The 26,187-nt window shown below is 40.4% G+C and overlaps 2 protein-coding genes across 2 annotated transcripts in view; both read right to left on the reverse strand.

The window, feature by feature from the left end:
- Positions 1-1,040: 1,040 nt before the first annotated feature.
- The window catches only part of LOC141006952 (unconventional myosin-XVIIIa-like), a 76,803-nt gene continuing 51,656 nt past the window's right edge, over positions 1,041-26,187 (reverse strand). Inside the window, exons 29-42 of the mRNA XM_073479268.1 lie at positions 25,701-25,824; positions 25,359-25,559; positions 25,074-25,184; positions 23,448-23,552; positions 23,123-23,269; positions 22,817-22,930; positions 21,400-21,516; positions 20,806-20,889; positions 17,251-17,388; positions 15,297-15,482; positions 15,060-15,199; positions 14,382-14,426; positions 8,498-8,620; positions 1,041-3,587 (exon numbers count right to left, since the gene is read on the reverse strand). Coding sequence (XP_073335369.1) covers positions 3,458-3,587; positions 8,498-8,620; positions 14,382-14,426; positions 15,060-15,199; positions 15,297-15,482; positions 17,251-17,388; positions 20,806-20,889; positions 21,400-21,516; positions 22,817-22,930; positions 23,123-23,269; positions 23,448-23,552; positions 25,074-25,184; positions 25,359-25,559; positions 25,701-25,824 — 1,765 coding nt within the window. The 3' untranslated portion in view covers positions 1,041-3,457. The remainder of the gene's footprint in view (positions 3,588-8,497; positions 8,621-14,381; positions 14,427-15,059; positions 15,200-15,296; positions 15,483-17,250; positions 17,389-20,805; positions 20,890-21,399; positions 21,517-22,816; positions 22,931-23,122; positions 23,270-23,447; positions 23,553-25,073; positions 25,185-25,358; positions 25,560-25,700; positions 25,825-26,187) is intronic.
- LOC141006824 (uncharacterized) lies at positions 6,115-8,459 on the reverse strand. The gene is made up of 2 exons (XM_073479080.1): positions 8,440-8,459; positions 6,115-7,477 (listed from the first exon to the last, which is right to left on the reverse strand). The coding sequence occupies exons 1-2, from the start codon at positions 8,457-8,459 to the stop codon at positions 6,115-6,117; spliced, it is 1,383 nt and encodes a 460-aa protein (XP_073335181.1).

Genomic DNA, 26,187 nt, shown 5'->3' on the forward strand with positions numbered 1-26,187 from the left:
TTTAAGAGGTGCAAAGTGTTTTCAAAGAATAAATCAAGAAATATACAGACAAATTTCAGATGAACTGTAAAGAATATGAGGAAACAAGCATCTAAGATGTTCTGCTCAGTTAAGCAAATGTATGTGATGTACAGTCATTTAAAGACTATTTGCATTTTTGTGGTATTTTATAGGGCAGCTGTGTCCATAGAAGCGCAGCATTAGACTTCCACTGCAGCGAATGTCTGTGTCCAAACCATTCTGTCTAAATAACAGGGAGGGTGGCACCGTAAACACAGCCTTGCTTGGCTTTGTCGAGCTAATGACTTCCTGCTCCAGTGGCTTGTGAAACAGTGTTAGAGCCCAAATAAGTAAAATCGGGAGCAGAATTTAATCTGTCACTCAATGGAAAGCCTTTAAGCAGAAACATGCAGCCACCCAGAGGGTGCACGCAAGTGAAGTGAAATTACAGCGAAAGCTCCCTGGCACCGAGTGAAGCACCAGAGCAGGTTGTGTATAGGAATGAGGATTACAGATTGGTTGGATAAATAGGAGATTCTTTAAAGCAAAACACACCGCGCGTGAATGTCAACCAAGGTGGTAATCTAAAACCATCAATCCCTTTGAATCTCAGTAAGCTTCAGCTATGTAGAATAGAGATTGATGTGGTAGGAAGACTGCTCTTGCTCTCGTTTTTTGATCTTCCTGAATTTGCCCCAAGCTTTGGTTTTGAACCTTGCAGCCGTGCAGCAGTCATATTAACAACCCAAGGGTTGTGAGGTAGTGCGAGAAACGTTCAGTCTCAGAACGGATCCGAATTAATCATTTCACTGAATTGTTTGCTTCCTCTGTAGTCTCCTGGGAGCACTGGGGTGGGTATGATGAGAAGTTACTCTGGGGTGGATGTGCTAAAATTAATCAAACACATCAATGGCTTGTTTTGCTAAAGCTGTCCTGCCTACTTTCTAACCTCCTTCTCTCCAACTGTTTTCTGATGCTGGTGAAGATGAAACAAAATCACATCCAGATCACACCTCCATGCAATTACAGCGGAGCCAACGTGGATTCTGTAAACAAACAGCTGAATTTATTTACTAAAAAACCTCCAAAATCACTCATGTTACAAATGATTTGTTCAATAATGAAAATAGACAAGCCATTTCAAAAGATATGACGGGATGTACAAACTTTTGAAACATTGTATGTAGTGCCAGCATCTCCATCTCAGAGGCAGTGAATATACAATATCTTTTTTTAATTTAACAAGTCTATTCTGAATCACTGACATCAAAGTTTCCTGTGTTCCACATTAATATTCATATGTGAAGAAAAAAAACCTCATAAAATAAGACATGAAATGCAGATTAGCCTCTTGTGAGAAGATATGCAAATGGCAGGCCAGACACTTGGAAGCTTTGCTTTGCACATGAGCAGACGCTCATTTACTCACATATACTGTATATGCTCCTGTATTCTACATACATTTCATTTAAATAGTTTAAAATTCATAAAGTCACAATCATCTTAGGATATCATTATAATTCTGTAAGGCCAAATATAGAAAAAAAACAGCAAGTGTGTCTAGACAGCAACAAATCACATAAATGTACTGAATTATAAGAGCAGACTGGCTTTAAATTAAGGGTATTTTTGGCAGTAGTCTATGAGGTAATACAGAGTCAACAGGCTGCTAGAAATAAACAAGGGACTGACATGGAAAACCCTCCCAAAACTTCATATCTACCATCAGATATTAAAATGCACACAGCCTGGGAATAAGTATCAGTAATACAATAGCTGTAAATCTGAGTGCTGCTCATGACCTACAGTAAAAGTCCCAATCCCAAATGTTTTCACATGTAAAAAAAAATGTTTTTAAAAAATCAGCGATTTTACGAACATAGTCTTTGGCATCTTAAAATGGGAGGACCATGTTGTGCTGAAAAGGATGTAATTATTTTACTGCTTAAACTAATATGGCCAAAAAATCCCTCAGTTCAAGACAGTCTGCACTGTGCACCTGTGAGAAGTAACAAAATACTTGAAATTGATACTGATGAAGTCAAATGGACATCATTGTACTGGAATATCATTCTTCATGATTCAACATTAAAAGGAGCTTTAATTTAAAGTAGAAATCCAGTGTTTGTGCCTCTTGAAGGGGTGAAGAAGAAGATCAAACTCATAATTATAACATTTACAATATTAATGAGGTAATAATACAAACTCAGAAATATTATTTTTTTCCATAACTGAATAAACAAGGATTTCTCAGAGGGTCCGCCAATATAAACAAAGTAAAACAGCATGAAACTGTGTTGTCCTTGTGTTGTCCCTGTCCTAAGGTCAGTTTGTTTATTCAGTTTATTCAGTCATGAAAACAAAGAGTTTGTTTGTTTATTTAGTTTGTTTTGACACAAAGAAATCTGTCAATGAAGATCTTTCTCTTCTGATTCAAACTCCTTCCCCACAACTACATAATGCACCGTTAAGAGAGAACAGCATACATCTCTGCATCTGGGTCTCAAAAGCTCAAGATAAAGCTCCTTTAATATAGCAAATAAAAAATACATTCTCTTCAAACCTAATGAAATATGACACTGGTGGAAAAAAGCATCATTGAGCCTCAACTGATTTAGAACAAATCAGAAATATGACATAAATCTTATCTTAATTAAATATTCTCTCACTAGCTTTAAATCATCTTAATTAATTTAAATATTATATTCATGTAAAGGCTTCCATTCCACATATAATGTTAAATATCTACGTAAGCTATATTTACACTTTTCGATCAGACTTTGCTTTAAATGTGTTTGTCAGCATTTCAAACATCACATCTAACAGCTTGGTTCAAATTAAAACATATTCTCCAAAATGATTTTCACTTTGATGGGAGCAATCACGAGCGAGCATCGCTTTGTTCACGTGATGGATATCTCAACACGGAACAAGAGTCACACGTAAACTTACAGCGAGATAATTAATTGAAAATGGGTTAATTCCTCCCACTGTGCTAGTCCACATTAATGGGAAAAGAGATAAGAACAGTCTTAATAGTTGGTCAGACCCTCTTGGAGAAGTGTAGCCAGAGCGGGCTTATCTAAATCCTCTTGGCAGAGCTCTGTGGATAGTGAGAGAAGAGTGCAGAGGAGTGCTTAAATTTGCCTGAAAAGCAGCTCTTATAAATAAAGTAGCAGCGGGAAGTTCTCAAATTCACTTTTCAGTATTGACTAACTTATAATATGTTGTGTTAAATTAAAAAAGAAGCACATATTAACCACAAAAGCAAAGTCACTTCATGATCTATTGTAAAACTAAATCTAAAAACAGTGTTGTGTGTGAGCCTCTTCTCCGTCCTTGCCTCTGGATTCCTCTCTTGCTGGCTGCCAGGCGGTGGTAAAGTTGAGGGGTACGAACCATGTCCCTCCTTTTTGCATTCGATGTCACCAAAAGCACCGGGTGACCTGAGTTTGGGTTACGATGCGCTCTCTGCCAAAGTGCCTTCGCCGTCGCTCTGCCTCAGCAGCTGCCCGCTGGAGTCTCTGTCCGCCTCATCTTCTTCATCAGATCTGCCAAGACCCAGGTGTCTCTGGCAAGCAGGAGGACTACAGGGGTCAACACACATACAGACACACTATTATATCATTACTTGGCAACTTACAGCAGAAAAAAACAGAAAGGTGGAGGGAAGAAAAGAGGTTGTTGTAAAAATATGGCACGGGAACGCATGAGCAATTTAGGCTGCAGAATTACACTCTTCCCTAGGCAGTAAACAACGCATCCCCCGAGGTGTGCATAGCATATGTGCACATTGTTATCAGGGTTGCTTATATTTTTTTAATGGCATATAGAAAAGATGCATTACAAATATTCTTGCTCCATCATCCGAGAAACAGTTCTACCAAGCTAAACACACACAAAAACTCTTGTCTTTTAATAATATAAACAACCGACAGGACAAATATTTACACTTTCCATGCACAATCAATGTTCACACACAGTATTAGTAGGTAGTGTGTGGAGTAAGTAAGGTAAAAGTCAAGCCTTGGCTCAACCCGCCACCGCATCCATTAAAGGAAATTTAAACCCAGGTCTTTACATCCTCAGATTATGTTGTCATGACAACACAGGGCATGGCAGTCACTAAATGCTTTGCTTGAATGGCAACTTGATTCTCAACACATCCAGACTTTAATACAAACCCTGAGGACAACAAGAAAAAAAACAACTGCAACATGTCCTTCATATGTCATTGAATGCCACCCACAAACGGCTATGTATTTTTGAAGGATCAGACATAAGGACGTCACTTTGTGTTGAGGACATGATGACTAAGAGGAAAGATTTTTTGAAACAGTCTTCAACATTCAGCATGTGATTTCTGCCGATGTAATTGGAGGATGGTATGAGGTTGGAGTAGACATTTATGGCAGTAAAAAAAATAATTGCATAATGGCGCATCAAAAGGGCATAACCTCAGCTACCACAGAGTCGACTATGTGAACATAATCAGCATGTAATGCACAACAACGTTGTCCTAACAAGTAACGGTCGTCTATATGCATCACATCAACAGCTCAACACCATACCAATGGAACAATGCTCACATAACTTCTACTGTACAAAGCACCAGTGCATGTCGTTTAACAATTCTCGGTGCAAGCTATTTTTTCACAACATTTTTAACAGATTAGGCTTTCTAAGTGGTGATAGGAACAAAACTTGCCATTTCAAAAAGCGGTTGAGACATACTGTATTAGGGTACTTACGTCACCCTTGTTCCCTGAGTGCCTATAGTTTCACATCAAAACGAGTGCTAGGGATGAGAACTGAAGTGTCCTAATCAAGTGTCCTCAACTACAGGCACGTTTCTGTACAGTTGAAGTGACACTTTGTTCAAAACAAGTATTTCAATTAATTTTCAAGTTTAGCTGTTGTTGCCTTGTAACTATGCACGAGAAAACAGTGCTCTTGACAAACTGGAAGCGTGGAAGCTCTGTGAGTATAGTGGTGTTAGAGATGGAATTTCAAACACAGAGTGCTTAATCTCCAAACTTAAACACTGTTTTGGCAAACTGTCATCGAGTACTATTATGAAAACCGTTATATCATCGACATTGCCACATGATGTATCAAACTAGTACGTGTGATCTTCAGTCCATTCAGCCTGGCTCTCTAGTTTTCAACTAGTGAGGCAAACATGTTCAAGGACAATTGGAAAAAAAAACAAAAAAAACAATGAAAGAGAAAAACTCGAGCGCGCTGTCTTGCAATTTTTTAAATCACAGAGGAGGCAGAGATGCTCAAACTGTCAGTAAAATTGCTTTCAAAATAGATAGGCTTTTGAAGCTTAGAGCTAATCTCAGCGTTTTAATTATGATGCAAAGTATTCTCATATCAGCAGTCATGTCACTCCAACTCTTCTTGGTTAACATGTTAAAGCAAAAATTGGCGTAATTGTGTTTTTGCCTAATTGCCAACATCTGTTTGTGCTTGAAGAACAGCTACAGTCAGAAAACCCTCTCGCAACACTATATACTTAGAACAGCATCAAACACAACATTAGGAGAAACACTCATTTGGAGACGTGCAATCCATTTTTGCAGAATGGAAACAGGGAAGTGACGCTGCTTTACAACACTAGCATGTCTGATGACTAGTGTTTCAGTGCACTGCCTCTGATGGGACGAATAAACCTTCAAGCAACGAAGAGAAAAGTAATCTTCACTGGATTGCAATGATGAATTACAGCATACTTCTCCATAAGAGGTATCCGTGCCATTTAGAAATAAAACTGAAGTGACTGGAGTGTGTCGGTAATGCAGACCAGAGGTACGGCATACAGCAGTAAATTGGTCAGCTTTTAAATGAAGACAAATGTTGGCAGGAGCAAAGGAAAAAAATCATTGGTGACATGCATTAAGCGGCCAATGTGACTTTTGAAAATCATAGCTAGTGCTTATCTTAGTCAACGCAAGTGTTTCACAAGGGTCATTCATGAAATCAAAACATTCACACGCAGCAAACTTAGTTAGTAGATTAAGTAAGGGTTCCACCTGTCTCAATCTCAGTTGCAGTTATTTCAGGCTCCTGAGTTATTATCACACCAGGCATCACCTTTAACTGCTGGTATCAGTCACTGTCAGCCCTGTAGAGGTACTTCATCACCATGTTATCCATCTTCTTCTTCTTCTTCTTGCTTGATGGCCCATGACCTGCAGGCTCCTTGTCATCATCATCAGATGGATGCTTTGGGCTCCTTTTAACACTGCTGGAGCTGCGGTAGGAGATGGTCGAGCCAGATGATGAGGACTCGGACGTCTCCGTCGAGGAAGAGGAATCCTCGGACTCACTTTGCTTCTTCTTGGATCTCTTTTTGGGCTTCTTGTCCTTCTTCCCCCTTGAGCTTTTCCTGCTGCGGCGATCGTCCGAGGAGGAGTCGTCGGACAGAGAAACTTTACTTTTTTTATCTCTGCGATTACGGGAGCTGCTGGTACTCATGGTGCTGGATGGCCGATTGCTGTAGTCCAGAGCAGAGCCTGATGAAGATCGAAGCAGACTGGATGTGCCAAGACCCTCGTCTTCTCCCCTCCTTCTGCTGTCTTCGCTTCCTGGCCCCTTCTTCTCATCCTCTTCCTCGCCGCTGGACTCATCAAGTTTGCTGCGCTTGAACTTTATAGGTTTGAAGCTCAGCACCTCATTGATTGCAGCCTCCAAGTCAGGGTCCAAGTAGTTGCGGTGGGAGACTGTCTTAATGTCAGACGACTCTGGCAGAGCGCTGTCTGAGGAGCGTGTTTGGGCCGGGTTAGATAAGCTGCGACTGAGGGAGCGGGGACTGTAAGCTGAAGTTCCCCCTTCACTAAAAGCTACACTCTTTCTATCATCATCATCGTCATCATCATCTACATTGAGGCCAAATTCACTCAGGCCACAGCTACGGGCAAGGGACAGGCGCGAGTTACTGCGTCTGTCGTCTTTCCAAGAGGTGCTGCGATGCAATGCTCGGGGGCTGGAGCGGCTCACACTGCTGATCGTCGACTTGTTGTCATCATCCATGTCCAACATGCCCCGCCTGGTGGACATCCTGCTGGGGGCCACAGAGGACACCATGGAGTCTCTATCAAACTCAGGACTGCTACGGGAGGTCCAGCGGGACTCCAAACCCTTCCTGGCTCTACTGGTGGCTTCAGAATAGGCCTGGGAGATGACAGAGCCTTTGTCGTCGTAGTCTTCTTGTGCCTCTGCAGACTTGGACTTGGCTTTGCGGATGGTGGTGTGGTCTGGTGTGTCGGGCTGTTCTTTGAGGGTACTAAACAGGGAGCTCTCATCACCTTTTCCACCGATGGAGTCTTTCAGGTTGGAGCGCTTCCTGTAGCTTAGGGTGCTCATGACAGACACTGATCTGGCCTGCTCAACCTCTTTCCCATCTTTACTGCCGTCATTCGACTTCTCCTTACCTTCTTTCACCTCCTTGACATCTGCATTTGCGGCATTTCTAGAAGGTCACGTAATAAAATCAACACCAGAGACGACCAACAGAACACAAAAAGAAAAAAATCAGAAACACTGGGAACTTAAAGGAGTGTATTAAACGCATAGTATGTAATTTCTGCTGCTAGAGGTCTCTCAATCTGAGCACAAAAAAAGACATAGGTAGCATGGAGGGTTGTTTTGTTGTTTTCAGTGTTAAAACAACCACCATCACAGATACAAATCTTACATGACTCAGACAGAACTGTTCATGGATAAGGTCATTTCTTAAAGTTCTATTCATGATATGTTTAGTCACGTTCCTTCCCTCAACTCTGATGTATCATCTGATGTTTCCCCGGATGTTATAGCAACAGGTGACAATAGAATCGCACTACGATTACCTTGAATAAAATTACAGATGTGTTTGGGTTTGACCATTGTTGGAAACATTTGGGATAATGTAAGTACAACATCTCAACAAGATAAATAACAAAGGTCCAGTTGTTTTAAGGACATTATAATGCACAAATGTTACATATTTTATCTTTAAACCTCACCTGATGAGGTAACTGAGACTCTAGAGTTCGGTACCTTGACTCATCTCTCTCATGTCAGACCGCTACACAATAAATCAGTCATTTTCATTTTGTCCTTGGGACCAGTCATGAGTCAAGGAACACATACAATACCTCTGGCTATTGCCGTTATGTACAGTACACACTGTAGAAAGTGAGGCAATCAACCAGTGAGAAGATCTATCTAACTGTGGCAGAAGCGTCATTTAGCAGGCGTGCCAACTGGCCATGGGCCACTTCAATAAATTTGACAGCAGCCGCTTCCCCATTCCGCCTTCTGTCATTAGACAGATTACAGGGAGAGAGAGATGACACCTAATCACATGAAATACCCATCCTTCTGTTACAATCTGCCCCAGGTAATCCTGGGCCTTTTCAAGGCTGGGATTGTGGGTAGTTTTATCTCTACCTTACCACAGGGATGTACATGGTTATCTGTCACAATGGGAAAGGATGTGAGCACTAACCTGGTGCTCTTCAGGCTTCCTTCATCTGACAGGGTCTTGCTGGAGCCTTTGTTCTTCGAGAGCCAGGACTTAACTCCATCCACACGGTCCTCCACCTCCGAATCAGTTTCTGTCTCATCCCCACTGTGAAGACAAAAAGGCAGCTAGAGTGGATGAGAAGCACCTGGGACTCCAGCACCACTCAGCTAAAATCTTCTTCTTCACAGGCCATTTTTACATCTTCAGTGCAATCAAGTGAGATACTTGCTCTTGTTTCTAATACAATTCTTTTCACAATTTTCTCAAATCCTCACTCAGCTTCTTGATACTTACACAGAGAATTGCAAGCAAGAAATTTGACTAAATGACAACTTGTCATGTGAATATTTTAAACAGTGTAACATCACAGACAAAATAATGGTTAGTTTTCACATACCAGTAGCTTTTGTTAGTAATTACACAGTTGCATTCATTATCTTATAATGAAATGGGTCAGTACGATGCAAGGCAATACAGACAGGCTCCAGGTAAGCATGTGTAAATCAATCATATCAACAAAGTCAAGATGCTTCTCGACAGAATGTGCAGCAGACATGGATGAGTGAAGCCAATGCATTATGTAGGCAGCATGTAGATGAAGCTGTTGGAGGCATAATTAACTTGTTTGGCTGGTTCAGGGCTGCTAGCATCTGTGTGGCATGTCACCTGCTGCCTGGTGATTGTTATTGGAGTGGAGCCATGAGACAGCACTGTGGCCCTACGCCTGACATAACAATCAATATACAGAGACCTGTGGATCCAGATGAAAAAGCTCAGTGGATCCCCATCTAAATAAGGTCAATTCTCATTCATTTTAAATCCACAGAGAATTTTCTGAATTATTCATCCCCCTGTCCAAGGTTAATGTGACAGGAAACAGTGAGGGAGAGGAGAATAGAGTGACACAGCCTCTAAGTCTGACCTGCCGTCATGGTTGAATGTGGTTGGGAATGCTTTATTTGAGAAATCCTCCACTTGTTTGAAGACTGTGTATCTGATATTGCTGTGTTCGTGTTGATCTGACAACATCATAATTAATGTAGTTTCAGGAACAGGAATCTATTGGTATAGTGATCACTTCATATATAGGCAGAGTTATGCGTTCTAATGCGCTACTTTTTTTAGTTTTCTCCAGCAGTTTGATTAGGTTTAGGAAAAGATGGTTTGAAACAGTTTAAATACAGACAACATCACAACATTAACCATGTGTTTGAAAAGATGACTTCTCTCATGTGTGTATGATGTCCGTCTTTTTCTTGTTCCTTGAGCTGCAAAGCTGTGACATCACAAAAATGTTGCCCAGTTGCCATGACACTCATGAAGCAAAATTAATTATGATGTTCCAGGAACAAAACACCAAATCGCTGATATCATTTGAGGACACATTGAGTCCAACTTTCAGTGCTAGATAGACAGTCCTCCTTGGCTACGTGAGGTGTGAAAATGAATTTGCACATTTCACAGAGACAGTTCAGACAAATCATATTTTCTATTATAGAGTTTTTGTTTCAGAGCAGGGTGACGTACTGTATATTAAACACACCGTAGCAGTGGCGATGGTGACGGGGTTGTTGTAGAGGAGCTGTAATTTTCCATTCCTCTTGATGTATAACGGCCTTTGAGTTTCATCTCAACTATTATTCATAGCCTTACCTACCCATCAATCTAGAATATTTGCTGTGTTTATCACTGCGCCGTAGACATATTTCATCCGGTGTCTACAGACAGCTGACTATCACTACAAATGAGAAACAGCGACGCAGGTAACAGATCCTGATTCTTGGACAAGCTTATCTATCTGAGCCTTGGAACACGTTGCAAAAAATGCTCTTAAGGAGCAAAGACTATATTCAAAGAGGTGTGAGATGACAGGCAGGCTGCTGAGCTCTGTCATTTGTCCACATAACACGTATCCATCTATGTAGGTGTGCCAGCAAACAGTGTACGAGCTCTTTGTCATCAAGCTTTGTGTCACACATTCAGTCATGTTTTCTCAGAGAACAAAGTGTCCTCTCTACTTCCTTCTTTTTTGTTTGGTGGTCTGCCTAAAAGCCAGTTTTTCACACAAGAAAGGTGCCGGCGGTGCTGGTGGTGTTTGAGTATTGTGAAGGAGTGAACGCAGAAAAAGAGAAGCCTCGGATTCTTGGACTGAATGGTATCCAGGCTTTCAAGCTTTTCCAAGAGCATTAACATATTTAACTTTCTCATCATCGACCTTAATACCAGGCTTTCTGGGGGGACGGTAATGATGATCTCAGAAAGACTAAATGGCCTGATTATATTATTTTTTCACAGGAAAACCTGTTCGTTTCAGACTTTGAGAGGTGCTTCATGAGGCTGCAAGCAAAAATTGTGTGTCCAAGTTCAGCTATTATGTGTCAACCCTTTATTTTCCACTACCTCTCTTCTCTACTGCATGCTAAATACAACTGATAAAAGCCCAACGAAAAAAGATAGCAGGTTCATTAATACTCGAAAGTTGATTACGCGCACTGCCCATTTGTCATCTCTGTGATACTTTGACTCTTTCACATGATACATTACACAACAAAATACTGAAACCAGCCCACAGCAAAATCATCCCCCTCTTCCCTCTCTCTCTAACACACACACAAAGACACAAAGACACACAACACACACACATTTGAAATAGAAGGTGGCTTGCAATAGAGTGCTGTGCAAATGGTGTCACAAACGATTTGTCCTTGGCCCCACAGTACTAGCTAACCAGTCCTGAGGCTCGCAGATACAAACAAGCCCCAAGAATTTAGAAGTGAACATTAATAGCTTCTGACAATCGGCCTGCGCTGGTTGTAAATCTATGTCACAAATACTTACAGTCAGCATCAAATATCGTATGGCTTGGTTCTATCAGTTTAGCACGTGTGGTACCAACACCATATTTTGATGGTATCTGCTAATTTGTAATGACAAAAAAATTACATAGGGCATCCAGTTTTATACAAAAAACAGTGTACACTACAGGCTCTGTGATGTAATTCACTCCATACTGATTCGCACCTTTCACTAGAGGTTAAATGGATGGGGATAGATGGAGGCATTTACCAGTGATGTAAAATGTACGAAAAAGCCATATTAAAGATATCATGTTAAAATATCACTTTGGTAAAAGTGAAATTCACCCGTACTAATAGTACGTGAGTAAAGTCATCAAGTACCTGATATTAAATGTATTAAAAGTATCAGAAGTACAAGTAAAAGTAAACTATACTTATATTAACATGAATGTAAACACTGTATTTTATGGGTCGACAGCTTATCGACTGTGCCGATTGTTGGATCCATTACTCAGCATTTTTAATACCATTGTTATTATAATTATTTTTATTGGAATCAGTGTTTTTTTTATTTTTTTTTATTACAACCTTAAATAAATTGATTTAAAAGAGACCTGTTATACTTTTTTGTTTTTTTCCTTTCGTTCAGTGTGTTATATGTCAGTAGTCCTGCCTTTAGTTCTGCGACTTCTTGACACGAACTACATCACCATGTCACACAAAACATGTTTTAATTGATGCTACATGAGCACAGAAAACAGAAAAAGGGCTGTAGTATTCCCTTTAACTCAAAGTGTAGTAAACCTAAAACAACCGAGTGCAGGCAAAAACAGAGAGAAGTCTAAAATTGTTAATTTGCATTTACTCCCACATTGTAGTTGTACAAAGCTGGTTGAAAATTGTCAAAGTTCCCGTCTTAGTACTGGAATAAATATTCTTATTTACATTCCATTACCAGCATTTACATACTTTGCAATGCACAGTCCTATATTATATGCACCCCCTATACTTAAATAAGGCCTGCTGCAGTCTGCAGGGAAGTCCAGCTTGAAAACCAGTCATTTAACCTTATTATATCATCCTACAATAATAAGAACTCAGCTATTGTAACCTCTGTTTTGTAGCACTGAGTACAGAATATTGAATAGTAATGTAAATCATCTGGAAAATCCACTTCATAATTAGAAGAAAAATCACCTCATCCATTACTGTTCATCGGTGCCGCTAATGCAATGATGTCGAAGGAGGGGAAAATGCAATTAAGTAAACATGGGAAAATCATTGCTCCTTTCCTTGAGTTGCACAAAGAGAAAAGCGGAGCACTGCTACACGCGACTGGTTTGATGAGAAATGGATAACAAAAAGGCAACGTGATAAAGAGCGTGACGCCATGTCTCTTTGAAGAAGCAATCAGAGGTTAAAGCGGGAAAATTATGGATCGGCTGCAAACTGAGGACCACGTTTCTTTCATACGCTCTGGTGAAGGTTTAAATTATTGAACATGCCACAAAAACTCCTTTCACTGCATAAAGACTGCAAGAAAATGGGATTCACTTGAGTCAGTCAAAAGAAAGTATTTAACATTCACAAGCAATGACTACACATTTTAAAAGCCAGACAAGGTGAACATTTGTATGTAAAGTGGAGTGGAGTATTTGCATGAGTGGAAAACGACAGCAGGTCAAAAAAACATTTAATTAGTGCACGGTGCCGACACGGTCCGCTCGCTGTCCATGGACGTTCACAGTCACATGCATCACTCACACAGTTGTGTTTAAGACTTTCCAGATCACATGTGAGTTAGTCCCACCGTGCTAAGTTTTTGTAAAGGGAACATACTTTGGAAAAGCATAGAACATGAGATATTTTATTATATTATTTATATATTCTATTTATTGTGCTAAATCATTTACTATAGCACCGTACTACCATATATCTAGAATGTAGCTTAGTTTGTTTTCAGGCTGTACTGTCATTATTACAACTTTAGGAGTAAGTCAAATAATCATATTCCATATTTTCCTATTTTTAAACATATGTTAGCCGAAATAGAACAGAAAAGGACTTAAATATGGAGGCAATACTGAGAGGGAAAGATGAAAATTGGTAAATAATATCTAGTCATCTTAATTTAAGCGTAACTCCACCAGTTTTACACATTAAAGTGTGTTTACAGGTCTTGGGGAGTACGACTGCATGTGTGAAAAAATAAGTACAGCTCGTTCAGCTCTAGAGGAAGCTGCATGTAATCTGATAAACTGCCTTTCAAACTAATATTGTAAATTATTTTTGATTGCACATAGAGCTATCATTAAATGAAAATAATCAGCAGTATATTCCCCATACAAACTCAGCGAGATAGAGACTTCTTGCATGTGCTTTGGGGGAGCCACAGGGGAACAGACGATGGGTAAAAATCAGCAGAGTTGAGTGTAGAACAGCTTTAACCCCTCGATCCAAACAAATGCATGATGAAGGTGTGTAATGATGCTGCAAATTTAGGAAAAAAATGGTGTCTGATAGAAAAATATTCATGGAGACAATGATGCAGTATCACCGCAGGTCTGTATCATAAACACTTTGCTACTTTTGAGTCATATTTTGGGAAAGTATGAGCAGCAAGACTTGCTTAAAGGAGAACACTGGTGTCATTTAGAGTCTATTCACCATTCAAAGTTTACAGTTTCTCTAACATTCTGCAAAGTATCCTGGGTGTCATCAAGTATTTCAAATAACTTGCTGTTGCTCTGAAAACAAGCCCTGAAACCTCAGACGAGGCCGACTGTGTACAGACACCTGCAGACACTTGGTACAAAATGAAATGAAACTAAATTAAACACCAGGGCCGTCCTTTAAGCTTTAATCAGAGATGCATAGCACAGACGCAGCTTTACATTCGATTTAAAATTACTCCTCCTCTCAGTGTTATTTGGAACAACACTGACTGAAGGGATAAGGAATACTGCATGATTCTCTCCTGCGCTTGAAATCGGCGAGAAAAAACATACACGAAACTCAAAAAAACAACCATAATGAAGAAAACAAAGCATGCGTTTTTCCATTCTCACGTTTTGTTCTTTCTTTTCTGATATTTTGTCACCATGTCTTGCAAACTGCCAGTTGGAGAGTGGAACGCACCGAAAGGGGAACAAGGAAAAAAAGAGAAACAGAGGAGGTGAGATACACAAGCAACAGTGTGAAAAGAGGACAAAACGAGATAACAGTAAATAAATAGTTTAACACTCACACATAAAACAACTATCCATTGTAAAGTAGTGACTCGGTAAAACAACTCACGCTGGTCTCCCTCTCACACAGAGCTGCTGTGTGTAATGTCATCCTTTTTAGAGGTCTGTATTATTTCAGGCCGTGTTTACCTCAGTGGGCTCAGAGCTAGCATAACCCTCAACCCCTCCGCAAAGAGCGAAGGAGTAACCAAACAGGGCAAGCTGCACCGAGACAAAAGATCAGAAGGCGGGAGTCGAATTAAACCAAGTGAGAGGTATTTGGAGAACAAAGTGTAGTATGACTTGCAGAGTACAAAAGATTTACTCCGGGGGAACGTGGAAGACTCAGAATCAAAAGATACAAGTTGTGATTGACAGGCTATGAAAAAAACAGCTGTTCTCATTTGCCGGGTTTCTGGCAGTGTCTTGGTACGGTATCCCCTGATGTACCAAGCAGGCATTACAGTGAAGCAAAGGCAATTTCATCTTCTTCTGTAGGAGATTAAAGGTGTGCTGTACCTGTTGATCAAGTCATCATTGTCATCACTCTCCATCTCGTCCTCTATGGCAGCCTGCAGGTCACCTATCCTCTTGAAGGCCAGCTTGAGGTCCACTTGTAAGCTCTGATTTGCTGCCTCTAAGCTCTCAATGTCCATTTCCTGGTGAATGGATCACAGCACAGAAGAAGCATGGTTACCTCCTCCAGTGCAAACTCCAGCAGATCGTATCAACTCTCCCAGCACCCGCGAAACTTACCAGTTCGTGCTTTTTGCGGCTCGCCTCGCCCTCTTTCTTGGACAGCTCTCCCATTTCTTCTTTCATGTCCCTTATCTGCCGCTGCATTCGCTTATTCTGCTCCTTCTCCCTGTTTTCTGCAGCGATGCGCTGGTTTCTCTCCTCCGTCATCTTTTCGAGGTTCTCCTTCAGACGACCCACCAGGCTCTGCAGAAGGATCAAGGTGAAATCAGTGAACTCAAATGTTTATTATGATTTGCCTCCTTTGTCCAGCCAACAGTCCAAAACCCACAAACGTCCTTTACTATCATGAATGACAAAGAACAGGAGCAATCTTTACATTTAAGAAGCTGGAACTAGCAAATTTTGGCCATTTTTGCTTATTACTTAAACGGTTAATCTATTATCAAAATAGTCAACAAACATTTTTCTTTTACTCACATCTTTAATTAATGTACTAATCATTGCAGTTATAGAGTATCAATCAACATATCAGATGTTATGAGGATAAACAGCAGCCCAGATTGTGAGCTGTGTTGGTGTTTACACCACTAGCACAGAAACTGTGGACTGGTATAGGCTAGGGCTAGCTGGTTAGCATGCTAACTTCAGTAGATTTCGCTGCAACACAATACATAGACATCATAATGACAAAACTGTTATTCCTTCAAATTATATTGATCATTTTAGTTAATTTTGTAATGTTTTCAACTAAAAGACTTACATGCACCTTGTTTGGTATCATAACATACAAGTTGCAAGCTGCAAGTATCAGTGTGATCCATCAATGGCCCTGATGCAAGAACAACATATTCTTAGCCTTAACTATGAAACTCTCTTAACTGCACTAGTTGACGTAAATCATTCCTTTCAGTCTGATAAGTGCTGTCTGCTGGTGCAATTTCATGAGATTTCATCATTAGCTTAATTAACGCTCCTAAAATTGCTATGTAAGGTGAACTGCTCACATTTGCTGGTATGTTTCATATTCAAAATGTTATCAGAGTGTAAAAAAAGAAGAATTTCACACCGTGCAGCTTCAAGTCTTGCTGTCAGAGATCAGTGTACTAAAATGTAACAAATTTGGCGTCGTCAGTGATTGTATTAAAAAATTACCTGAAAAAAAATATTACTATTACAGCTGTCACGTAATTAAAGCAGCCATGTAGTGAAAAGAGGGGATGGTTCAGGCTACATGAGGTTAGACAGGTCTTTCCAAAGCAAAGCAGTCTATGAATAAAATGAGAGATATTAGACAGAATGATTTTATAACAATAGTAGATGATGTTACACTGCGTGCGTACTGGACAAAGACCTGCATAAAGACCTTGAGGCAGCTGAGGGAGAGAACTTTACCCTTAAAATGTAAATTCATTCTCATTTAGGCATTGTGATTTCAGGTCAAATGACGGGTCTGGAATTATGTTCATATCTCTGAAAAAATGACAGAATGTGAATGACAGAAAGTCTTTTAAATTACTTCTACTATGTGCCACTTCAGAATAAATGTGTTTGTACAAGTGGTTCTTGAATGGGGCCCATTGGCTTTGATTAGAGTTTATAATGTTCACAGCCAAACCTGAAACAGTAATGCCTGCTATAAATTCAAGTCATAGTCAGAGATGATTGAATGCATTTAATAGTCCTGTTCAGCAGCACACGCTGTTATTTTTTTATTTATACTATACAGTAATTCATCAACTTCCTGTGTGGAAATTACCGACTCGACCTTTCAAGCATGTAAAATCACAAAAGTACTGGACATGGTTCTTTTCTCAATTATGAATCCAAATACATTTATTCCCCGCTGGATGCTTTTCTTTACCTCAAAGATATGGAGCTGTGCAAGGGAGACCGTACCCTCCCTTTATATCACCTCTACCTCTTGATAAATATAAAATGAAATGTCAAATTTGCAATTATCGCTTCACAAAGCATGTCTTTTCCATTTAGGAGACACAGAGGATTATCTCACCTCCAAGCGTTTGATCTGTGTCCTTTCATACTCCAGCTTGGTCTCCAGCTCGCGGATCTTTGCCTCCTGACGGCACACGAGAGACTTTTCCACCATGGACTGTTCTTGGAACTCTAGCTGGCTCTGCAGCGAGTGGAGCTGGAGGAGGGACACACACATACAAACATATGTATGAACACACACGTTCACGCCTTGAGGAGCAGCGCAACTCTATGTTGACCTCCGCGTTTCCACTTCCTCTGTAAAACTTAAGAGGAGGTGCTGATGTTATGCGTATGTATTTAAACTGAATAAATGTTCACTTTTTCACCCTCGCTGTGTATATTTAATCCATCTTGGTGCATGTAAATATTGTGCATCCAGTCTAAGTAATGAGGTCTAGATAAGCCCCCCCAATCTACCATAAATGTTCAAGAGAAGAGCTTGTGGTTCAGGCTGAGTAACATCGAGTCACAGTAATTTCACAGGCTTTGGGAAAGAGCCGAGCTTCATGCAAAGCACGTTTGTTCCATCTGAATCGTTTTCTCATGACTGATAAAAGGAAGAAAGATACGTCACAACAAAACCGGCCCAAAGGGCAGCATGGCACCTAATGAGGGACTTTGCATCTGAGACAAGGTGGATTTGGAGTTCTCCTTTGATATTACTAAAGAAGCCAGACTTCCCTCCTACTGGGGATGAGATAACCACTTCAAGGTCAGATGCTTTTGATGGCTATCGCTGGTTTCTGTGGCAGGTTTTAACAATGCCTTACAGCCTGCTGTGTGTCTCTAGTGTAGCCAAAAATATTCTGATGGGTGGGCCTTGCATAAATTAAGTGGACCGGAAATTTGGCACACGTATAGCTTAATCTAATAAGAAACGGTCTGCTGTTGGAGGGTGGCAAGGGCTCGATTCTGTCCTTTAGCGAAATTATATTTGAAACACATTCTGTTCCAGGCAGATGCTTTTATTTGTTTTGTCTACTGCATATCAACGTTCGGAGGAAAGTTATTCTGCGTAATGTGCATGCAAACAAACACTTAAGATTGACAAATACCGGCTACATTGAGCTTGCCCACAGCCCACAGGAGATTCATTTTGAAAACAAATGCATCAACAAATTATAGGCTTGCATTAATACACGACACACATGACATGTTAGAGGTTATCCTCTGAACAAACACAGCTCCATCAGAAAGACACTATTATTAGAAAAGCACTATTATCAACGCAGGCATAATTCAGGTGCATTAACCTTTTTTTACCACGTGAATCCACATTTATGCCATGCCTCAATCACTTAGCTGACAACTCAAGCACAGTCTGCAGCAACTAAAGCAATCAGCTCATAAATAGGCTAAATCAGACGAGGATACTGTAGCTCCTTTATCACTCAGATACTAAGCTGCTAGTCAGTGAGCTTAAGTTAGTGAAACAATGTGCTAATGCCAACATGCTAACAAGCTCACCATGGTAATCTTAGCATGTTGATGTTTAGCAAAGTATACTGTTTCCCAATTTAACCATCTTAGTTATTCACTATTAGAATGCTAACCCTTGCAAATTAGCACTACTTAGCACAATGTACAGCTGAGGCAATTGAATAAAAGTATTGAACAAATTAAAGTTATGATCTGATGATGGTGCTACTGTAGATAAACCTCATGTTACAGTTCATTCTGAAGGGGGAATATGAATGTGCATGTAATGCAATCCTACCAGTGGTTATTGGAAAAACTCCACTCAGAGCCTCAAATGTCAACCTCATGTGAAAGAGAAACTCAGGTGATCATGAAAGTAAAAGGATTCATCCTCTGGGGACAATGAATATTTGTACAACATTTCATGGCAATCCACCTAATACTTAAAGTGTCTGGACCAAGTGGTGGACCGGCCAGCCGATATATTCATGGCACTATCTAGGATAGAAATAAACCTATGGCTATAGGCCAACAGGTCAGAATGACACTTAAATTCAAATAATGTCATGGTTTCGGTTTTTAGTTTTATTTTGTAGAATTCATCCTTTTGTTTCTTGTTGTGACTTTCCACTTCCTGTCTTTGTACTTTTCTTGCCTTTTTTCCTGTGTTTTTTTTTTTTTTTTTTTGCAGTCCTGCCCATGTTCCCCGAGTTTCATCCTGGTTGGTGCTTGATTTAGTTTTGTATTTCTCTCTAGTTTTTTGGATTCACCCCAGTCTATTTTTGTCAGTGTTGCTGCCTGCCCTTTTGCCCCAGCTTACATTATTAAAACTTGCTTTTATTTCGTACCCTGCCTGCTGTTGTGTCTGCATTTGGGTCTTCAACATTATGCAAACTATAACACATAATACAGAGTAATTAGTAGAGCTGTGAGATAAAGTCATCTTCAAAACATATCTTTATCAAATTTTCCTTGATAATGGTTTTTCATGACTCTAGCTAGTTAATGCAGTCTGCTTGTTCTTCCTCACAACAAAGTTAGAGGGCATGCATGGATTGGTAAGCCTGCACAAACCGACCCACGTGCTAAAATTGGTTCTTTTTGCACACAGAAACACTCAACAATTAATTCTCACCTTGTTTGTGACTGTTAATACACATTAAAGCACATAGCTACAGTCATAACTCATGCCAGAGCTAAGCTAAGCTCGAGTACAAAATCTACATTTATCAGAAACATTGATATTGATCAACAAAATTATTCATACTTATTCATCATCACTTTTTTTGGTCAGACCTCTACCTTCTAGTAAAAGCTCCAAAAGGCCATTTACCAAGTATAAGTATTAGGTTTTATGAATATATGCAGCAAATATTCTAAGTGGTGATAACATCTAACTTACTCTGCATGGTAGTATAGTGGGCATGTGTGTTTGAGCTTGAGTTATCAAATACAAAAAAAAATGACATTTTCAATAAGACTCTGCTGTGAGCATCAGTCATGAGGACATTTTTCATGTGTGAGAGTAAAATGTAAAAAACTTTCATGGTTTTTCAATTGATTGCAATAATCATGTGAATCACGCATAAAATGGCCAGCGCGCAGTGACTATTATGTCTAATTACCACATTTTATCACAAGCCCTATCATTTCACACAGTTTTTATACTTGTCTTCTATTACCACCTTCTCATTTCACTCAGAATTTTCTGATATGTCAAAATGAAATGATGCATTGGCATTGGAATGACAAAAAAATTGAGATAAATCCCTGAGATAGAAGCTGCTGCATCACATTGAAAGATTACTGCTGAAAGGAACAGAGTGAATAATTCAATCTAATTGTTGAAACCTCAGAAACAACTCATTGACTTTATGTACATGACCCTTCCTTTAAATACGAGCGCTGAGAGACGAAAGAACAATTTCTCCCCTTGACTCTAAATCTTCGCTGATTCCTACTATTTAAATGCAAATTGCGTTGCAATTTTGAGAAGAACGCTTCCACGGAAATGAAGCTTTTTTTTCTGTTTTTTTGGTCACTATAATCACAGAAACTCTGTGAAAAGCTGCAGTCTAATCAGAGAGGAGTGTTGAGGCAGCGGGCAGGTTGCTGGCAGGCAGCTGTGGTGCTTTTGAACACTTCCTTGTACCTTTTCCTGGATCTCCTGCTTCTCCTTTGTGGCCTCTTCCAGCTGAGCCTGCAGGTCACTGATCTGGCTCAAGTCCCTGGCAGACTAGTGCAGACACACACACACAAACACACACACAATTTAGTTGGAGAATTAGCTGTATATATATAAATATGTATATGTAAGACAGAGGATATGTGAGCGTCAAGGTATGCGTCAAATATCAGTACATGACATCTCTAAATAAACATGATACGTCCATGCCAGATAATTTGTCATGTGATCTGCAGCAGAACAGATTGCATCTCCCTGATTGCAGAGCACACACTGTGTTTAGAGGGGAACATGTCCTCCAAACCTCAAAGCCACTCGACTTGAATATGCAGAAAATAACAAAATGTTAGTGTTAAAAATGGCATCCCACAACTAAATATCATTAAATAAATACAAACAATCAGAGGAATTACATTATTTTTTTTATCTCTGTCATGGTCAGTTTCACTACTATTGCTGCATAGAGGAGTAAGTCTGAGTACTGATAACAAAGGGATTCTCACAACAGTGTTCTCGAGGTTTTTCGAACTGCCCACCGAAGCGTCAGGCAGGTTGAGTTACCTGGGCAACTGCAGCTTTGTGTTTCTTCATCAGCTCATTCATGTCCTCCTGATCCTCCTCCATACGGGACTGCAGGTCATTCTTCTCCCTCTGCAGACGGCTGACCTGCTCCTCCAACTGAAGCATTGAGAGAACAGGAAATACACACACTTTAGAAGAGAATGACAGGAATTATTCATGAGCTATTGAATATGATAAATGGTCATTAGCTGGCCGGGCCGTGGCAGTCCTGGAATCTCATCTAATGGCAATGAAACACAATCTGGATGGAGGTTCTGGCTGGAGGATGAGACCAATTGGAGATAATCAATTGGCTCATTTAGGCGGGAGAAGAGTGCAGCCAGTGCAGCATACTGGTGATGTCCTATTTAGAGTTCATTCTCTGTGTTCAGTGGGGGGAGACTCGGGGGCCCTCAATATGCATTCTCTAATCTGAGACATTTACAAGACCTTCCCTTGCCATAAATGCAGCAATTAACAAGCAAAGCAAAGGCACGCAACACTCTGTGTCATCCCCAGAGACACAAACATCCTCAGTCTACGAGTGTGAAATGCAGACAGTACTCTCCTGAGACAGCCATTAATGAGCAGATGGAGGGAGAAAAAAACATTCGACAAAGCTTATTTATCCATTAGAGCAAAATGTTGGAATCAGATATATGCCAAAGGGCATTTATTATTTTAATGTCCCACCATGGCTTGATGATGTGCGCATATTAATTCTAGAGCCCTGCTGCACTTTAAAGAGTGCAAATTTGATCGGCAAAAGCCCTCCATTAATTAAACACTGTTTGTTGTTTGTTGTTTTCGGTTTAATTTGTGCATGAAAAGAAGGCTGTAGAAACATTTCCTCGAACATTTCCTCTTTTATAACAAAAATCAGTTTCTCCACAGAGATTAAAAAAGGGTTAGAATATTGTACTAATATCTAAATGTGTGATCCCATATTAATGATTGATTATGAACAAAAACATATTGTTAGAAACATATGCAGAACTGATTGGCATTCAAGCGAATAATTGAAACACAATTAGTGAAGTTCTGCTCTTTTATTATTTTGATTCTATTTTAATTTTAAATGTGCTACGAAGAGTTTTTAACTGGTTATGAAACAGTCTGAATTTAATCCTGATACCTCTATACGAGCTACATAAGCAAACAAGACCATCAGCACGAGGAATGGCTATTTCTGAAGGCTTCTCTTAAAGGATAAGTTCACCCCAAAAATGAAGACTGAGGCCTCAACACGGCTGCTAGAATTGACAGAAATGAAAGTTCCTTGTAGCAGCTTTAGATATTTTTATACACGTCTGTGTGGGTTGAAGTGGCAAAAAATGACATTTCATCGTGCAACCCTGTGTTGTGAAATGACATGTTGTGCACTCAGGCCACATCGCTGAAAGATTTAAAAACTCACCGAAATCTTGTTTTTGCTCACGTCCTCCATTTGGATATGCAAGTCCTCTATTTCAATCTCCATGCACTTTCGGGCCTTCACTGCCGCAGCACAGGTGAACTCTGACTCCTCCAGCTGTGAGAAACAGGAGGAAGGAGAAGGTACCAGAGAGGAGGTGAGGGACAAACGTTAGTGGGACAAGATGAAGGATCTATCCTCCATGCAGAGGAATGAGGATTAATCAACCTGTGCGTTGTGTGTTATTTGAACGTAGTTTCAAAGCAACATCTCCTGAGACACAGTGAAGCGTTCAGTAGAGTGGCATACTTGATTTTTGAGCTGGGCGATCTCCCTCTTGCTGGGGGCGTTACTCTTCAGGTGGTCCAGCATAATCTGTGCATCAGCCAGAAGGACTTTGGTTCTCCTCAGGTCTTTCTTCAGCCTCTTCTCTGTCTCCACATCCCTCTGGCTCACCTGAACAGCAAAGCACTACTGTTACACACACGCTCTGTTTTTCCATCCTCCTTCAGAAAGTCGCAGCGGCTCTCGAGACTCGAAAGCAGTTTCTTTCCAATCAAAAGAAGTGCCACACACTAAATCGCACACACTTAACTGCACTGACAGAAACCGGAGGCAGAGTGATGGAAAGTACCTGGTCCTGGGTGTTGAGCAGTTTGGACTCCAGCTCTCTTCTCTCACGCAACACTTTCTGCTTGTCTTCATACTCCTCCTCCAGCTGCACCTCCATCTGTTTGAGCTGCAGGACACACGAGCAGCGTGTCAGGATGCACAAGCAGATGATGGGCGATAAACAAAGTCAGACATAACACACCGTGGACCATCCTGTTCGACATGGCTGCTCTCACACATCAAAGACACATGAATCTCCCCTGAGCAGATCTGCTGGCCTCCACACAGCTTTTCAAAATGAAATATATGATTCTAGCAAATTCCATTTTCTTCATCTATTATTAAGATACAAATACAAACATTGAATTTTAATTTGTATCCATTTTGTGATCAATATGCATGTACTGTTTTGGATGAATGTAAGATTTTTAGGAATATTTTGTGCTTGTTCTTCCTCATACATGATAATGTGATAAGCAGCCTCTGCAGGGTTTTTTTTATTTATACTTTATTCTGATGAATACAGCATATTTGTATACCACATGGGACACACTCAACTCTAACATGAACTTGAAATAAGAAATTCAAGAACTAAATAAATGAACTAGCTATGCATGAATCTCTAAGTACAATGAACTTTAACACACATTGTGAATACAAATGTTGTTTCTCCTCAGTTCTTCCTTGACCAGGCCTGAGCAACTGTTTTAAGTTAAAGACAGAGGCTGTTCAGACCTGGTGTCACCATGCATTCTGATTGGTCCGATCGTAAGTGGACAGCTCTAGATACAGGTGTGAACGCCCCCAAGACGCATTGAGGACACAAGGAGAAGAAGCCGCAACAGTAGACAGAATGGATTACACTCTATATTTCACCGAACCACATGGAAATCAGACAAACTACTTGTCTGGGCTCTCTTAACCTGCCAGTGTTAGCAGCAGATGTTTGTAAACATGCTGACTGAAACAAAAAAAAATATCCCCAGACTCCCTTATTAATTGCGCTATTTTGAGAGTTTTTGAGTGAGAAGAGAAACTAAGAAACACTTTGCAAAACAGCTACTGCAAAGTGTAAATTCTTCAAATCTTCTTGTAAATTCAGTATTAAATATTTTCCATTAAATTGTTTTCTATTCTTGTAAAAAGTGTCACTTTGCTGTCGGCTTCTGGGTCTAAGATGCATCTTACACTTGTTGAAACACACAATTTCTACTTATTACATCATGTATGCTAAATTTTTGAATGATGACAACCTTTCATTGATGTTAAACATGTCAAATTTTACAAATACAGTAAATGGTAACCAATATAGGCAACTTCTTTGACGTCCAAAGAGAAAGTCCCCAGACACCCTTTAAATATCTGTCGATTTTGTGAGTTGTTGAGTTAGGAGAAACTTTATACAATTTGTGAAACGCTGTCTACAACAAATGTTTTACTATTTGGGCCTTCTTTATAATTCAGCAAACGTTATACAGGAAGTTCTTTCTTCCTCAGTGTAAAAACTTTGTGTTTGTCCGCATGTCGAGACACATGTTAATGAGGGGCTTAGAGCTGTCCACTTGTGATCAGATCACTGAGGACGGATCTTAATACCAGGTCCGATCAACTTTGCACAGATATAAGAGTGAATATGAGCAGCGCCTACCTTCTTACTGCAGGACCGCCTGATCTCGTCTACCTCTTCATCCTTGCTCTCAATCTCTTTAGAGTGGGTCTGCCGGCGGCTCTCCATCTCCATCTCAAGCCGCAGCTTAGCCTGAGTACATGGTGACGACACACAAATATAACAGCGCATTAAAAAAAGGCACAAACAATACCTGTCAAAATTGAGAGACAGACTCTAATGAAATGACGTACATAATATGATGGTACCTTTGAAGGAAATTATGGTAGATCAAGTTTTCTTTCAGTTTGCACAATTACAGTTTACCTGCTCTAGCATCTGGATGTTTCCCGCCTGTTCGTCCAGCTCCTCCTCCTGGTCTTTCACCTTGGCCTCCAGGTCGCGAAGCTGCTTCTTGACCTTGGCAAGCGACGCTTCGTCCTTAGACTCCTGGGAGGACAGATCCTGTAGCTCTGCCTCCAGCTGCTGCACCTTCATATTCACGCTGCACAATTCGCTGTCCTTGTCCTGTGGGCAGAAGAGAGACAGTCAAGCCGCACATCTGGACCCAGCCCAGTTATGTCAAACAGAGAGCAGGGAGACCAGACATGTGGTCCCTGGGAGAGGACATCAGAGTACATCTGTAATATGTACTTTAAAGTAGCTTACCTGAATCTGCTGGCGGAGGTTGAAAATCTCGCCGGTCATTAAGTCTTTGTCTCGAGCCAGTTTCTCCCTCTGGCTCCTTTCTCTTTGTACCTCGGCCTGAGCCTGGTTCTGCTCCAGGTCGAATCTGGAACACACACAAATACACACACAGATACACAGCTCAGCAAAATGTTGGTTGAACATAGAAGAGGGACAGTTGAGTGCCACTCTGTGCCAATTTGAAAGAAGGTTACACCTATGCGGCTATCCTCGATGTTGTTCAGCACTATCTCTATTTCAGCCTCCCCTTTTCTCCCCTTCCATTAGCCATCAACTTACAATTGAGATGTAATAATGTGCAACATTTTTTCTTCAGTTGTCTAGGGCAGAAACACTTATGGTTAGTGAACTTAACAGCTAAGTGTTTCATGCTGTCAGCCCGCTGTAATTCCCTGTTTTTCTCTCTGAAGCGCGGCTGAAAATAATTTCACCCACAGAGCATCTTCAA

The sequence above is a fragment of the Pagrus major genome, chromosome 13, assembly GCF_040436345.1.
Source record: "Pagrus major chromosome 13, Pma_NU_1.0".
NCBI classification, from domain to species: Eukaryota; Metazoa; Chordata; class Actinopteri; order Spariformes; family Sparidae; genus Pagrus; species Pagrus major.